This window comes from Argopecten irradians, chromosome 1 (assembly GCF_041381155.1).
Source record: "Argopecten irradians isolate NY chromosome 1, Ai_NY, whole genome shotgun sequence".
In the NCBI taxonomy this organism is placed as follows: domain Eukaryota; kingdom Metazoa; phylum Mollusca; class Bivalvia; order Pectinida; family Pectinidae; genus Argopecten; species Argopecten irradians.
In genome coordinates this window covers 50705302-50721665 of record NC_091134.1, presented here as the reverse complement: position 1 = coordinate 50721665, position 16364 = coordinate 50705302, and the positions used below count along the sequence as shown (strand labels likewise).

At 35.7% G+C, this 16364-nt stretch overlaps 2 protein-coding genes across 2 annotated transcripts; both read right to left on the bottom strand.

Moving 5' to 3' along the window:
* Positions 1-2170: 2170 nt before the first annotated feature.
* Positions 2171-9172, bottom strand: LOC138331859 (para-nitrobenzyl esterase-like). Its single transcript, XM_069279689.1, has 4 exons — positions 5626-9172; positions 4908-5226; positions 4263-4334; positions 2171-3595 (listed from the first exon to the last, which is right to left on the bottom strand). The coding sequence occupies exons 1-4, from the start codon at positions 6244-6246 to the stop codon at positions 2991-2993; spliced, it is 1617 nt and encodes a 538-aa protein (XP_069135790.1). The 5' UTR covers positions 6247-9172; the 3' UTR covers positions 2171-2990.
* Positions 9173-9288: 116 nt separating this feature from the next.
* On the bottom strand, positions 9289-16126 carry LOC138331849 (para-nitrobenzyl esterase-like). The gene is made up of 4 exons (XM_069279678.1): positions 15461-16126; positions 12090-12408; positions 11745-11816; positions 9289-10904 (listed from the first exon to the last, which is right to left on the bottom strand). The coding sequence occupies exons 1-4, from the start codon at positions 16079-16081 to the stop codon at positions 10300-10302; spliced, it is 1617 nt and encodes a 538-aa protein (XP_069135779.1). The 5' UTR covers positions 16082-16126; the 3' UTR covers positions 9289-10299.
* Positions 16127-16364: the final 238 nt, after the last annotated feature.

Genomic DNA, 16364 nt, shown 5'->3' with positions numbered 1-16364 from the left:
CAACATATACGTACAAGATAACAACATATACGTACAAGATAACAACATATACGTACAAGATAACAACATATACGTACAAGATAACAACATATACGTACAAGATAACAACATATACGTACAAGATAACAACATATAATAACGGACATGACAAACAAAATTATGTATTGGTCCTTATACGCTGTAGTAAATAAAAGCATTATATGTGCTTTTATATTACTGTATATATAACTTTAATACATCGGGTTATTATGTTTCAATATTTCCATTTAAATGTGTGCAAATTGTGTTACAACGAACATTATTTTGTGTCAATACTTAGTCAACTAATTTTAAAAAGTAAAACAATGAATTTCCATGACTTTTTTCTATAATCTTAATGTAAATCATTGAAGGCAAATACTGAAATAAAATACAAAACAAATAATATATGCAATAAACTTCAAATTAATGGTTTTAAAGCAAAATATACTATATGAATTACACTTTATTAAGAAGATTTACACAAAACCACTTTAAATGACCAATTACAAAGAATATTGATATGAAATTGAAGACTGACACATTTGAAATAGCTACAGGTGAACCGTTTATATTTCGTTGGAATGCAATAACTATTTCGTTCCCACGAAATAATAATTTCGTTCGAACGCAATAATATTTCGTCCTCACGCCATACTCTTTCATTCCCGCGCAATAATATTTCGTTCGCATGCAATAATATTTCGTTCGAACGCAATAATATTTCGATTGAACGCATTAATGTTTCGTTGGAACGTAATAATATTTCGTTCGAACGCAATAATTTTATTTATTCCATGTCCGCTCCCAGCCACGGGATATTAATCTAGCACCAAACAACATTTCGGTCTATGAACTTTTTTCCTCAAAAGCTCGGCGAGAATGTAGTGTCTGACATGCTGTACGCGGGTGCGTCAGCAAATCGGTAAAAGTATTAATCATACAATCGTGTTTTCACAAGGTCACCCTACAGTCTGTATCATCACGTCGGGGCAGCGGTGGCCGAGGGATTATGATGTACCGACATATTTCCACATGCCCCCAACCTCTGTGATGCGGGTTCGAATCCAATGTGGCTCAGTTGCCAGGTACTGACCGCTGGATGGTGGTTTTTCTCCGGGTACTCCGGCTTTCCTCCACCAACAAACCTGGCACGTCCTTACATGACCCTGGCTGTTAATAGGACGTAAAACTAAACAAACCAAACCAAATCATCACGTCTGACTGCAATACATTTAATATTGTAGACAGAGTATATTCTTGCTGGTGTTTAATTTTTTAGCTATATGTATATGTATATTTCGGGACATTTCTATTTTCGTGATAGATATTATATTACTGTTAAAGCGACTAATACTTTAAATTTCACCGTTGAAAACAGAAACAAAGCGTTATGGAACTGATCATATTTTCTAAAACTTACACTTTCTCTCAATTACAAGATTTAAAATTATAGAAAAGAAATATGTTTAACGTTTAAAGTCGGTAAAATATTTGCTATCAGCTGAACGGAGAAAGCCGAAGATATACCACGTGTAAAGGAGAAGATCGAGCTTAAACAACTTTCGCGTAATTAATGCTAAATGTTCTTTCCTCTCGCGTGTGAATTTCCACGCTTACCGTACATGTGTCATTAGAGTCGGTTCTACAAAGTTCAACACTTGAAAATTAACTATTTTTTATATTCATATATGGTATTGCAGATATATTCAAAGAATTTCGAATGATTGCAGACGATATCTTTAAATTATCAGCTTCGTGTCATAAGCTGTCTGCATAATAATTCAATATTCAAATAACAGTTTATCACATTAAGAACGACACCGGATTTAAGTATCAGTAGTAGTAAAATGTTGCATTAGTATGTTTCAAAGTTTACGTAGCTGATTTCGCCGGTACCACGAGATATGATTATTTTACCGATCAATAAATATATCTTGCCCTACCTACGTATTTTATAAAATCATTAGGTAAAATATGTAAAGTATAGAAAATATGGGATAGTACATGTATTATCGCCACTATCTCTCTTCGCCTGGTACCTATATTCGATTCAGTTGTTGAAATGAATAACCTTCACTGTCATTCATTTTTGAAACGAAAATGAAAATACATTTTCATGTTTATGTTTTAATGATTTAATGTGGATTTATTTCCAGAGCAAATTAATACATATGAACATTGTTGATGTTGTGACGTATTGTTTCGAGTCATTTACAATTTGACTTCTAGGATATTACAGAAAAGCTCCTTTAGCAGGGAGAAAATTAATTATAAAGTACATGTATGTATCTTTAGCTTGTTTAAATTAATAATTTAAAAAAAAAATCTAAAAATAATTACTTTTATTAGACACCGTTGATAAATGACATCCACCTACCGTAAATTGGGATGTTTTGGATGTGGTCATATTTTGACTTACTTGGCGTTTGGCATGAAAGCGCCAAAATTAACACAACAAAATTTGGCTACGTATTTATTTGTTTGTATATAAAAACCAATACATCTACGTGTCATGTATTAGGTATGTGAACACATACTCTCGGGTAAATTACTTTATCATGTTACATAAACATACATTTAAGGTATGTGCTGTCAACCGGGAAAATAATGTACAGTATGTCAATGTACATTACATGTGCGAGTCTCCTTTGTGCAAACATGTATATAATTAGTATGTGTGATTAATAACAACTTTTATAGAAGACTAATGTTTCAAAGGGCCGTCTTTGTATCGATAAGGCTTCAAAACTAATTACGTCCATTTTTCATTGTCGCGGGATCTATATGACAGAAAAAGTAAATCTTCATAATTATTTTCTTATATCAAACCAAGTTATGCGCCAAAAAATTACATAGCATAGGGAAACGCAAAATTTAAACGCACCAAAATTAAACCATCCTATTTTGATACAAAAACGCCAATTTTTCCCGACACCAAAATATCCCAATTTACGGTATTTGATCGATTTTCAATTTACCCAGCCATAATTTAATATACCGTTCTTGGACCAAAACGTACACAAATCTTTTGGATATTGGCTGACAAACGATATATTCTCAGACCAAAGAGCAGTCACCCCACGAGAATATGGCTGCCAGCCTGTGGTGTAAGGCCTACCCGTTCGGACAAATGATAGTACTTCTCGTGTCACCATCTTTTGAAAATTTTGATCAGATGGAGCCAGTGGTTTAATGTAGTCTTTAATGGTATCCAGATATGCAAAAGAGTCCCACATGTGGAAAGAATACACTGAAGGAAAGGGCAGTCCGAATATATGAACAGGTTTCGAGGGCCGCGACGTCACAATATATCGATATACTGGTGATTTCATACCCGAACTGATGACTCTGGACATTTCATCATTTGGACATCCCACGCGGATGTCTGCACCCATTCGTGTGTACTCATATTCTGCTGACGTTACATTTACGGGGTATAACTTCAGAGCTTCCTCGGCTAAACTTGCACCAAACGTTCCTATGTGGGATTTCACTTGTCGTTGATAGTCAGTCCAATTCCATGTCTTCATTGCCAAATGGGATGAACCATAGTCGATTTCATTAGCTGTAGTACCTGACAAAGTAACAAAAAATATAATCAGCGAATAGCTGATCAGAAACTCTGAGATTTCGTACATCTTATGTGATTTCGAAAAATCAATACAATTATACAAGCATATTTATTGAGGAAAAAAACCCATTATAGTTAGTATGTGAAGTAACTGATCGTATGTAAACTTCCAAACCTTTGCTAAACTGTATCTACTGCATATTCCAGTGTCTAATATTGGCTTTGGTGAAGCCGAAAAATTACATAAATTCTTCCAAATCTCGTAGCAAAACTCTGGTGGAAACTAAAAGGCAAACAGGGCATAGTATGATTCACATATCGCTCCAACCTCTAAAACATCGGTAACATGTCGTCACATTTACCTGTTTGTACATTTTCTATTCAAAATATTATTTTGAATTGAGTTTAATAAATCTATTTTCGATAAAGCATAGTTTCTGAACCATCGCCAAATGCCTCTGTTGCATCCTGGACTGACTTTCACCATCATGTAAAATAGCAGCAGACTTTAACTTGAAATGTTATTATTTCTCGGATTGCAATAAGGTATAAAGGCTAAAAAAAATAAAAGGCCACACTATACTTAAATTCTTTTGTATCTAGAAAGGAAAATATTCTTTAAGTACAAAAAACAATAACCTTTAACCACTATATATAAGTGCACACTCACCTATCATTAACGGGACATCTATGGCTATACCTTTCTCCCAGGCCTGATATGGCTGGTAAGTAACAACATATCCTAGACACAAACACAGGAAAGAAATTTAAATTTCATTCTTTACAAACAGAATTATATTTGGTTGTGACGCGATGATGTAGATGAGAGCATTGTATTACAATGGCGGATACATGTTATGGTTCATCGCCTCCTAATATTTTAACTGGCTATATCATATAATTATTGCAAACATTTAGGGAATGTTGTGTTTTAAGAGAACTTCGAATAGTCATTTGGAAACATGTAATGCATCATAATGTACTGTATTGACAAGCATTCTATTAATAGGACTAATTCGCGTACCACGTGATACCCGATAACGTTTGTGCGGTACCAGTACATGTATCTCCAGTGTTGATGGAACGTAACTAGTTGTAAGCTTCCCGCTGAAATGACGTTATCGCAGGATATCATCTTTTGACGTCATTTCATTACCAATAGAAACAATAGTCCCGCAAAAACGTAATCGGGTATCACGTGGCACATGGATTGAACGGTATGGTTTTTGGCTAAAACAAAATATATTAATGTGACTTGAGTATTTATTGCGAAATAAAACTATATATTTATAAAACGTAAAGAAACTATTCGCACCATCAACAACACATATTGCGCCGTCGAATATATTCTTTGTTGGAAGGCTACTCTGCTCCGCCATTCCCCAATAGGGGTAAACGTCCCATGGCACAGCTTTGACGATTTCTGGAGCCGGAAGTTCATACAGACAACTTAGATTTGTACACCCGGTGTTTTTCAAGAAGACAGTATTGGCAATGGAGGCGTCCTGAGCTGTTTTGTTGAAGACTGCTGAGGCACTTAGCATCCAAGCCTTATGGAATAACCCTCTGGCTTGCTCTGAAGCCAGCAAACCAACTATACTTGTTCCTCCAGAACTCTGTCCAAATAGCGTCACCTGGTGGATTTATAAAATACACAGATTTTAGATGTTGGTACAGGTATGATGTTAATCATTATGGGAAGGCTTCGTTTGTGCTATTATATACTGAGTAATGTTACATTCTTTAATATTTTGTTATTCTATCATCAAAACATCTTTTAAAACTGAATGTATTAAGATAATTAAAATTCCTTATCTTCCCTGGAGGTTACATTAACATAGTTATAATTGTTTTGTATCTGGGGTATTATCGTTAAAGTTGGAATTACAACCTAGACATTCTAGTAGTTTACTTGTGCTATTATCTAAAGGATAAGGCTGCAACTTTAAGTATTAAAAACAAAAGTCTTTATAACAGGCTTTAACAGAATCATGGTCAATTCGAATTGTAAGACTTTAAAACATGTAACTTACTGAATTTGGATTTCCACCAAAATTCTTGATATTATCCCGAACCCATCTCAGAGCCAATATTTGGTCCATGAATCCATAGTTTCCGGATGTATTGGTCGGTGAATTTTCTGATAACAATGTCAAGGCCATAAAACCAAACGCATGTAGACGGTAGTTCATACTAACATACACTATGTTGGTGTCATGTGCTAGCTGTTCTGAGGGACAGTAAGTAGGCCAGTTCCCATTGGATTCCTGTAAACTTCCTCCATGGATCCAGACCATCACATGCAGGTTAGCACTGCTGTTAGAAGTTGGCGTCCATACATTTAGGTAAAGGCAATCCTCATGTCCAATAATCAATGTATGATTTGAAGGATTCCTCTGCATACATGTATTGCCATAGTCATAAGCTTTGAATGTGCCATTCCAACAGTTTTTAACAGACCGGCTGATCGGAATAGGGTATTTCCATCTTGGTGCATCACCGTATTGAATACCACGAAATGCATATCCAACACCATTAAATTTCCCTTCCACGGGTCCACATTGTGTCTCGACTACTGTTGACGACTGTCCGTAGACAAATTTAGTAATTATAGCAAGCATAATCGGATACAATGACGACGAAACTCGAGACATGCTGATGTGCACTATATCACGACTAATATCCGTATAACTTATACAGTTTGAAACTATTGTATGCTCTTATCACCAGCTTGTTATCTACATACTAACATCTTTTCGGCAAAGTGAGACACTTGCTGATATACATGAACTTTAATCTGATTTTTTGCTATCCTTTAACTGTGGCAAAACTTATCGAAATTCAAGTTCAATCATCAGCTTTTATACAGATTTGAGATTTTGTAACTTCTAAGAACAGCATAAGAGAGAACACAACATTTTTTTGTTATATCAACAAGGGGTTTGGAATAGAATAATGTGACACTGCGACAAAATAACTTACAAATGCGACGTAGTATTTTAGCTATTTTCATATCTTTTTGTCGATAACGCAAGTAGCGACAGTGCCTCTACTCAAGGAGCCTCGCCAATGAGATAAAATTACATGACAGTGTGACATTAAAATTGTTGTGCTTTGTTTTATTGGCTACAGTGGCTAATTTTAGCCATTTCTTACTGTCGCTTACCAGAGTCGCCAATGAGCGAAGCAAAAAGCGACAAAGCGACAATGCACCATGCGACAATGCACAATAAAAAGAACAGTTTGTTTGTCGTATAGTATACTGTCGCCCTGCTCTTTGCGAATTGTCCCATTTCGCATGGCCGTCATCAGCCACCATGTTGGCGGGATATTTTGTCGCTACACGTGCATGTAGTGTCATTCTACGCATTGTCACACTGTCGATCCAGGCATTGTCTAAGCCTAGTAGACAGGAATTTCCTACGTGTTGATATTATCAAATTATCTTATAGATATGGTGGTCGATTTGGGACATCTTTATTCGCGGTGCGACAATTGAAGTAACGAAAATGTGAGAGGCAACAGTGTAACTATACGCGGAGCGACCATACGTCTCCACATTGTGTCCCAACTACAGATGGCGTCTGACTGTGGACATATGCACGTACGGACCATACGTCTCCACATTGTGTCCCAACTACCGATGGCGTCTGACTGTGGACATATGCACGTACGGACCATACGTCTCCACATTGTGTCCCAACTACAGATGGCGTCTGACTGTGGACATATGCACGTACGGACCATACGTCTCCACATTGTGTCCAAACTACAGATGGCGTCTGACTGTGGACATATGCACATATGGAACATACGTCTCCACATTGTGTCTCAACTACAGATGGCGTTTGACTGTGGACATATGCACGTACGGACCATACGTCTCCACATCGTGTCCCGACTACAGATGGCGTCTGACTGTGGACATATGCACGTACGGACCATACGTCTCCACATTGTGTCCCAACTACAGATGGCGTCTGACTGTGGACATATGCACGTACGGACCATACGTCTCCACATTGTGTCCAAACTACAGATGGCGTCTGACTGTGGACATATTTAGTATGGATAGCAAACTAAATGGAAATAATGAATACGACTTGCTAATGTGCAGTTATCATAGTTAATGTCCTAATTACATATGTAGTTTGAAACAATGCCCTTATTACTTGCTTGTTATCTGCATACATATACAATGTACACACTCATGTGACTCTTTACGGCCGAGACACTTGCTGATACACATGACCTTAATCTATTTTATTTATCAAAATTAAAGTTGATTCATCAGCTGAATATGTTTGTGCTTTGTCATCTTATTAAAACTAAAATTGCAAATGTCAGAGAGGGCAGTTTTTGGTAAGTTTGAAAAGAGAATTAGAACGAACATTAATATATGTTTATTTTTTACTTGGTTTGACCTCCATTGATGCAGATATAGGCACTAAGAAAATGTCACCTACTACTAGACTCCATCTATTTCGTTTAAGTGAAGCTTTACCAAAAGGCAAAATAATTTAACTACAAATGTTTATAAGCTTGAAGCTTGTTTTGTAATCCAAAGTATTCAATATTTTCTGTGTACATGTAATGAAAGAGGAATGAAATGCTTTTTCAACAAACATGAATAAAGTTCAGTGGCGTAGGAAGATGAAACGTAATGGGGTGGCAAAGGTCCTCAATATTTTGTACCCCCACCGCACCTACAGGAGGAGATTAATTCAACACACAACCATATATACTTTATATACTTTTTTCATATATCATTAAATATAATCCTTGTACACATTTATAGACAGTGGGGTCGCTAAAAGGAAATTAACGAAAACTGGCCAAATTAGCGTGTGAGATTTTGGGGTCTGGGGGTCGACCCCGGGAAAAATATTACGATTTAGAATGGCTGAGATGAATTTTACAGTGTATTTTGATGATTTTGCGAGCGCCCGAAAGCGCGAGATTTTGGTGTTATGGGGGTTCGGGGGTCTTTCCCGGGAAAAAATATTACGATTTAGAATGGCTAAGATGAGTTTTACAATGCATTTTGATGAATTTGCGAGCGTCCGAAGGCGCGAGATTTTGGAGTTTGGGGGGTCCGCGGGTCTCCCCCGGGAAAATTTTTTTAGAATGTTTAACGATGTATTTTAATGATATTAAAGCGTTCTTACCATGGTAATTTTTCGATTTAAAGTAACCTGCATTTAAAAATGATAATTGTGATAATTGTGTCGTCATATCATTGTGCAGCCCTGCTCGATCTGAACATACCGGCTTCACACCATCGGCACATTGTTTTGTAACTCAAAATAATAATGAATTAATTGTCTTGCTAAGACATATAAACAAAGTAATCTTTTAAGAGACATTTTTGAAATACAAATGCAGTACGTAGAATCCCTTAATGGACATTTTTAGTGTAGTTCATGTGTATTGAATTACTACCATTAAAGGTTTGAACATTATGTGCTTGAACGTTTTAGGAAATGCGCCGCGCAGCGGAAATTTTTTTAGAATGAAGTACGAAAATTGTGCACGAGGACTCTTTTTTCTTTCAAATATGCATTTTTAGAACATTTCAGTCGGCGAAAATGGGGGGGGGGGGCAAAAAGACATGTTTGCCCCCCCCCGTCCTGGGGAACGGGGGGGGGGGGGGCAGTTGCCCCCCCCCCCTGCCCCCCGCTTCCTACGCCCCTGAAGTTCATTCATTGCAAAACAAAAAATCAGTAGATGACTGCGAATGCGGATGCATCATGGTGAGATTTGCGAGAGTTGGTTAGTATTTTTCCAAATTAATATCCAGTTTCAAACGCATGAAAGGCCTTACTTTTACTATCTATAGTTCTCTTTATTCAATGCAGTAAAATATCGATTAATCATATTCCTAAAACGTGGACCTCCTATGCAATTGTACCGAAAATGATATTAACGTAGTTGATAAAATATTTTATTTCTAATATCGGCTAGACTAGACTGCCTATGAATAAGAATCAGAATGCTACCCAGTGTTTACGGTGCGTATCTCTCATCTGGTTGAGCGACCGCAAACTTGTCGGACGGTTCAGTGTTCGATTTGCCACTATGTCAAAGTATCACGTTTTTGACAAGTAATAAAATTCTCCCTTTTTAACCATTTTGTTCTTTTTAAGTGAAAGTTGTTTTTTTCGTTTAAATGTATCGTCATCTTGGTATTTTGGAATATAAACGGGATGCAAAGGTTTTTCTGTGATTCGCTTTATCTCCTTCATTTCCTATTACATCAATGCACATAAAGATGTTTTCAGCGATATATAATATAACGTAACTAGATGAAAAGTGAGGAAAACCGAATATGCGTTAAGTAACGGATACCAATCAACCAATCATTTATGTGTACAATGTTCGAATGTATTCTCAGACGGGTTATAGGTCAGCTCGAAAGGTTACGGTGATAATTCTATGATGAAAACAGTCATTTAAAATATAAAGTGAAACGTAACGATGTCAAAATGTAAATACATTATAGAAAAGAAATTTCTGGAAATGCATATCCAAGTGTTTTGCTGCATGTCGCATTTTCTAAGTCTTTACATGAAGAATTATATTTTACAATAATTACTTAATCATCTGTTAACTGTCATAAATGAAATGAACTAATACAATTCATCTATAAAATACTAATATAAATTTACGAACTGCCACTGTCTGACAATCACATATTTAATTGATATTCAATTTATCCATCCATAATCTAGTATGCCATTCTCGGACCAAAACGCACACAATTCATTTTGATACTGGCTGACAACCGTCATATTCTCGGACCAAAGCGCAGTTACCCCACGAGAATACGGCTGCCAGCCTGCGGTATATGGCCTTCCTGTCTTGACAAATGATAATACTTCTCGTGTCACCATCTTTTGAAAATTTTGATCAGATGGAGCCGGTGGTTTGATGTAGTCTTTAATGGTATCCAGATAAGCAAACGCGTCCCACATATGGAAAGAATACGACGAAGGAAAAGGTATTCCTAGTACAAAAACAGGTTCCGAGGGCTGTGACGTCACAACATATCTATATACTGGTGATTTCATACCCAAACTGATGACTCTGGACATTTCATCATTTGGGCATCCCACGCGAATGTCTGCACCCATTCGTGTGTACTCATATTCCGCTGACGTTTCATTTACCGGATAAAGCTTCAATGCTTCGTTAGCTAAATTGGCGTCAAACGTCCCTAAGTGTTTTTTCACCTGTGTCTGATAATCAGCCCAATTCCAGGTATTCATTGTAAGGTAAGTTGGATTAAAGTCAATCTCATTAGCTGTAGTACCTGACAAAAACAAAAATAAAAAATCATTCACCATAAACATACTCATAAATTATGAAATACACCCCTTGAATTATTAACAACTTATTATTTCGAATTTTGTGTATCTATCGATCAGTTTTTGATAATGAGTTATATCAGTAGATTATACACAGAATGATAATGTACTTTAATTATCTAAATATGTGAAGTACTTGATAAGTTACATGGTGATATAAAAATGATGTGCCCTATTTTCTGTTGACATCGATACTTTATTGTCTGTCGTCCTAGCCGTCTGTGTAGCATGAATTGTTTCATTGCCGTTTGCTTGCCAATTATAATAAAATAATCCTCACATAGGTGATAAGCGAAAACAAGACTAGAGCCGTTATTTAGACGTGTCAGATATGAATAAGATACTAGATAGTCTGCTTAGTAATTAATGAAAATATTCTTTAAGTAGGTTCTATAATTATGTAATGGTGACAGGTTTTTTTTTTATTTTCAATTACACTGTTTCTAAGATAACAATAATGATGACAGATAGAAAGCATTCGTTTTCGTCTCGAGATTAAATCTATCGTATCCATAGACTGATACATTTAAAATGTCATATTAAAACATACGTCGTTATTTGCTAATGGTTATCTTAAAGTACTTTTTTAGGAATATAGGTGCGTTTCTTATATTCAAACAGCATGACTTTTACTTGAAATTTAATTATTTCTCATGTTGCAAAAATGTATTAAGGCAAAAAATTAAATACCAAAAGGCCGTAATATGCTTTAATCTTTTGATATCTAGAATGGAAAATATTACAAAGCAATAACCTTTAAGCACTCTATATTAGTTCACACTCACCTATCATTAGCGGGACATCTATGGCTATACCTTTCTGCCAGGCTTGATATGGCTTGGAGGTCACAACATACCCTAGACACAAACACAGGAAGGAAACTTCATTATTCACAGGCATATTTGCATGAAAAGTAAGAGCCGGTGAAATCGATGAGACGATTTTATCACTGTTTATTCCAATGTTCATACCGACGATGATATAATCATTGTTAGTTATTGTACAAAGTTGTCTTTAAAATACATCGAAAAGTTATTTGGAAAAATGTAATGTGACATTTTTCGCGACAACATATACTTTTCAATTATTATCGGAAAATGAAAGACTTAAATAGTGAAACGATTACGTACCATCAACAACACATATTGCGCCATCAAAGTGATTTTTAGTTGGAATGTCTCCTTGGTCCGTCATTTCCCAATAAGGGTACACGTCCCATGGCACGGCTTTGACAATTTCTGATGCCGGAAGTTCATACAGACAACTTAGATTTGTACATCCGGTGTTTTTCAAAAAGACAACATTGTCATTGGAGGCGTCTTGTGCTGTTTTGTTGAAGATTGCTGAGGCACTTAGCATCCAAGCCTTATGGAATAACCCTTTGGCTTGTTCTGAAGCCAGCAAACCAACTATACTTGTTCCTCCAGAACTCTGTCCAAATAGCGTCACCTGGTGGATTTATAAAATACACAGATTAAGATAACATAAACAGCCCATTTTAAGTAAGAAAATGATTTTTAATCGACGTTTTACTGCATCGAGTGCTCGTACCCGCAACAGCATATCAATATTTTTTTATATTCCCAACAAATGTATTAGTAGTGTTTCGGCCATCTTTAATACTATGAATACACCCGGAAATTTACTATACTTCAAAACTAACAATTGGCGGTATTTTTTCTTCTCTTTTTTTTAGCACTCAAAGATGAGACATCGTCAGACGTTTTCAATGTCAGCATCGTATTTGTCCAAACCCTAAGTGGCAATACATTCACTCTCGTCCGTCATTCGCATCCTTTTTGCGTATGATTAAGACTCTTCTCCCGTCACTTTCAGATCTAACAAACTATTTAACTCAAACTTTTTTTATTGGTATCAGCAATCACATAAATCAAATATTCTTTCTTTCACTACTATTTTTTCTTCTTTTCACTTGAACCCTTTCATCAGCAATTACGTCATACAAATATTCTTCTTTTCAATATTATCTTTTTTCACTTTCAATCGTGTTTTCCCTCTCACGTTTATATCCAGAGTTCATGCAACGTACGTATAATTAGTAACACATATTCCTTCATACCTACTCATACATAAACACATTCTTCCATGCTTAAAACCAACGAAGTTATGCTATACATAAATATGTACCTTACATAAAATATATCCACTATTTATTATCATTTTTCTTTCCTTTTTGTTTTTTTCTCATTTATCCCCCTTTTGTATTGTTAAAGGTTTCGATGTGTTGACCTTGAAAGTTTGCTTTTCTGTCTTTAGTCTCTTTTCATCATATTACTTTTCGTCGTTCTTTGATTTCATTTCTATGTGACATTTTTATACAATGTGACCAATGATAGATCTTGCCATATTCTGCTAATATGATATGAAAAGTATGATTACGGAGAAAATCATCCAGTAAAAATGATGGGCGAAGTGCAAGAGTGATTGGACGATCCCCTACCGACAGATTGCACTTCCCTCAACATTCTGCTCATGACATATTAATTTGTGATACATATAACATTACATTGTATACGTATGTACATACACTGTATGTACCAAAGTATAATATTATGATATAGTTTCCATCTAAATGTTTTATGTTGATTATCTTTCAATTGGCTGAAAATAAATTTCATCAGATCTAAACATGGTTGTGTATATTCAATATTAAAGTCTCTTTTCCATAATTCATTAGTTATAGGGAGAATGAATGTGTTTGAAATGCCTATCTCATATATTTCTTTATTATTAGACATAAAATTTCGATTAGCATGGGTATTTTTTTTTTTTGAAACAGGGTATATTTTGCTTGCTGATTTACCGCTGTATTTTCCAGAGTTTTCACTGATTAATTTTCTTTTCCATTTCGCTGGGATTGCTTTCTTTATTTTGGTTATTTCACTAATCCAGTTTCGTTTATCCAATAATTTTGTGTAAATAATAACTTCGTCTATCCTCATTTCTTCATTAATCACATTGTCAACTGTTTTAAGTTCACTATCTGCCCAATTTTTTTTTAACTATGACTTTATTATTTAATTTGATATTTTTGTTCCCCCAGATAATCAGAATATCTGCATAGTTTAAGAACTGTTTTTACTATCTCCTCCTAATTTCAACCACGAATTCAATTTTGACTGATAGAAGTCAGGAATATTCATATGTTCAAGAATATTATTTATGTTTCCCATATTCATCTTAAATATGAGTAAGTTTCGTCCGAATGAGTTATAAATTGCTTTGGGAATAAGTTTCCAGTTTTCGTTAGAGTTACTTATTAATCGTTTAACCCACTTAACGTTTAACATATCGATGTGCGATTCAATATCACGAATACTCAACCCTCCCTATTCATGTTTTCCTATTAATGTTTTCCTTTTTACTCTCCTCCTTTTTCCCATATAAATTCAAATAAAGCCTGTTCTAATTGCTTTAATAAGCCTATACTTATTACTTGTACGTTTGCAAGATATGTGATTTTTTGGATTGATAGCGACTTTATTACTCCTAGTTTTACGAGTAAAGCTAATTTTCTTTTTTTCCCCAGTTTTTAATTATTTCATCGATTGGAGTTTGTTTGCTTTCCCAATTCAGATGATTACATACCTTTCTGTTAGTTCCAAAGTAAATACCAAATCTATTTGTTTGTTTCCCCTTATTTCTGCCCAACCACAATTCTTCTGTTTTACTTTTGTTGAGTTTTAGGTCAGATAATATCCCAAAAACGCTCTATTTTCTGAATTGCCTTAGTTACTTTATTATGCTGTAAAAAGAGTGTAGAGTCATCCGCAAGTGGGGCAATCTTAATGTGTCTGTTTTTAATGTTGAATCCGCTAATATTGTTATAATTTCTTATCTGGATCGCCATTATTTCGACTGCTATTACAAAGAGTAGGCAGGATGAAGGGCATCCTTGTCTAACTCCTCTATGGATCGGATATTCGGCAGCTAACCAGTTATTGTTTTTAATGACACCCCTAATATTTGTATAAATAGTTGAAATCCAGTGTGAGAAAGCGTTTCCGAAACAATTGGCGGTATTTACATTGACCAAAACATAACATTATTTTGAAAATAATCGGTTTTCCGGAAAGTGTAGAATTTTACTGAGGGTACGGTGTACCAAACAAACATTACATTTTCCTAGCCGGTCATGTGAGATATCATTTAATCACGTGGTTTGTCACTCTGAGTTTAGTTTGTCAAGGAATAAATAGAGTGGGAAATCTTTTTTATGCAATATATAGTGTAATGTCATATAGTTTAGAAGTTGGTTATAAATGATCACCATACCCTTTAAAACGCATATAATCGCTGCCACTTTCTCCGAGTTTAGAGAAGCGTTGGCGGGTGGCTCAGACGTCACGACATATTAACACAAACCCTTCACTTCTAGGTCGCAAGAGTTCGAATGCCATGTGGTGTAGCAGCCAGCCATGTGATAATTTAATAAGATGGTTACAGGTTTAGCACACCATATTAAGAATAACCAACTTACTGAATCTGGATTTCCACCAAAATTCTTGATATTGTCCTGAACCCATCTCAGAGCCAATATTTGGTCCATGAATCCATAGTTACCCGAGGTATTGGTCGGTGAATTTTCAGATAACAATGTCAAGGCCATAAAACCAAACGCATGTAGACGGTAGTTCATACTAACATACACTATGTTGGTGTCATGTGCTAGCTGTTCTGAGGGACAGTAAGTAGGCCAGTTCCCATTGGATTCCTGTAAACTTCCGCCATGGATCCAGACCATCACATGTAGGTTAGCACTGCTTTTAGTAGTTGGCGTCCATACATTTAGGTAAAGGCAATCCTCTTGTCCAATAATCAATGTATGATTTGAAGGATTCCTCTGCATACATGTATTGCCATAGTCATAAGCTTTGAATGTGCCACTCCAACAGTTTTTAGCAGACCGGCTGATCGGAACAGGGTATTTCCATCGTGGTGCATCACCGTATGGAATACCACGAAATGCATATCCAACACCATTAAATTTCCCTTCCACGGGTCCACATTGTGTCTCTACTACTGTTGGCGTCTGACAGTAGACATATGTACAAACAATAGCAATAAAAGCAAGATGAAATAGAGTCTGAGCACACGACATATTTATGTCAACGCTTTCACGTTAGATATCGACGACCGTGTGTACTTTGTAACATCAGCGATATAAACAAGCCCTTATCGCTTGTTTGTGGCTACATTACAGTAACACAATCTTGTGACTCTACCTGGATGATGTATAGTCAGTAACTATAATACATATGGCACCGATTTCTCTAAACAAAAGTGAAGACTTCAGTCAAATCTAATGTTGTTATCCTTATGCAACATAGTGTAAAAAACTTTTCTGATCAGTACAATTTCATAAATATAAGAAATGGTGGCCT

Coding starts and splice junctions, on each gene's coding strand:
- LOC138331849 (XM_069279678.1), bottom strand. CDS start 16,081: ATGTCGTGTGCTCAGACTCTATTTCATCTTGCTTTTATTGCTATTGTT. Junction 12,409..15,460: donor TTGGTGGAAATCCAGATTCA/GTAAGTTGGTTA, acceptor TAAATCCACCAG/GTGACGCTATTTGGACAGAG. Junction 10,905..11,744: donor AGATGTCCCGCTAATGATAG/GTGAGTGTGAAC, acceptor TGTTTTTGTCAG/GTACTACAGCTAATGAGATT.
- LOC138331859 (XM_069279689.1), bottom strand. CDS start 6,246: ATGTCTCGAGTTTCGTCGTCATTGTATCCGATTATGCTTGCTATAATT. Junction 5,227..5,625: donor TTGGTGGAAATCCAAATTCA/GTAAGTTACATG, acceptor TAAATCCACCAG/GTGACGCTATTTGGACAGAG. Junction 4,335..4,907: donor CGCAATATGTGTTGTTGATG/GTGCGAATAGTT, acceptor GTTTGTGTCTAG/GATATGTTGTTACTTACCAG.